The 874-nt window shown below is 68.0% G+C and overlaps 1 protein-coding gene across 1 annotated transcript in view; it reads left to right on the top strand.

Annotated features, from left to right (window-relative positions):
* The first annotated feature begins 592 nt into the window (after positions 1 to 592).
* LOC103080219 (nuclear factor of activated T-cells, cytoplasmic 3) overlaps positions 593 to 874 on the top strand; it is a 49,223-nt gene continuing 48,941 nt past the window's right edge. Inside the window, exon 1 of the mRNA XM_007457248.1 lies at positions 593 to 740. Coding sequence (XP_007457310.1) covers positions 638 to 740 — 103 coding nt within the window. The 5' untranslated portion in view covers positions 593 to 637. The remainder of the gene's footprint in view (positions 741 to 874) is intronic.

Below are 874 nucleotides of genomic sequence, written 5' to 3'. Positions count from 1 at the left end.
CCCCAAGGCTCTTGGCGCCCCTTCCCCAACGTGGGGTCTGCCTAATAAGGCAAGGGATCTCTGACTGGCCGGTGATGGGCCCCTCAATATAATTAGAGGGCTATCGACCTCACACCCTGGTACCGGGTCCTGGCTTAGAAGTTGATGTAAACTACGACTCCCAAGAGGTAGTAGGGCTATCTGGCTCTCCATATTCACGTGACTTCCTTCTCCTGGAGAGGGAGTCACGCGGTAGGCCGGTGAGGGGGCGGGGCCATCGGGCTCGTCCGCGGCGCCAGTGGCCTATAGGCGGCCGGGTCAGATGGGCGCGCGGTAGGGGGCGGGACCGGCCTCGCGGCACGGCGCGGGAGCGCGCCGGTGGCGGCCGCTGTAGGGGGGCGGGGAATATCGTCTAAGGCGACCGTGGCAGCTTGGGCATCGACGACTGGCAGTGGTGGCGGCTCCTGGTGCAGTTCGGCGCGCGGCCAGTTTTAGAGTTCGGAACGGAACGCTCGACGTCGCGGTCCCCGCCCGGAAAGTTTGCTGCGGAGCTGCAACCTCCTGGCCGGCGCGGCCCGGCATGAAGCGGCGCTGAGGAGCTGCCGCTGCCGCCGCCGCCGCCGCCTGAGGAGGAGCCGCAGCACCCTGGGCCACGCCGATGACTACTGCAAACTGTGGCGCCCACGACGAGCTCGACTTTAAACTCGTCTTTGGCGAGGACGGGGCGCCGCCACCGCCGCCCCCGGTCTCGCGGCCTGCAGGTGGGTGCCGGGCGGGGCGGGGCGGGAACGAGGAGCGTCAGCTCTTCTCGCTCGCAAGAGCTCGCCCCCTCCCTGCCTGGTCCCTAGGTTGTCCCGGGTCTGGTAACATAATGTGTGTGTGTGGGGGGGGGGGG

The sequence above is a fragment of the Lipotes vexillifer genome, unplaced genomic scaffold (genome assembly GCF_000442215.2).
Source record: "Lipotes vexillifer unplaced genomic scaffold, Lipotes_vexillifer_v1.1 scaffold504, whole genome shotgun sequence".
Classification (NCBI taxonomy): Eukaryota; Metazoa; Chordata; class Mammalia; order Artiodactyla; family Lipotidae; genus Lipotes; species Lipotes vexillifer.
Note: the sequence above shows the minus strand (reverse complement) of the source record. Positions and strands in the feature narration are given on the sequence as shown.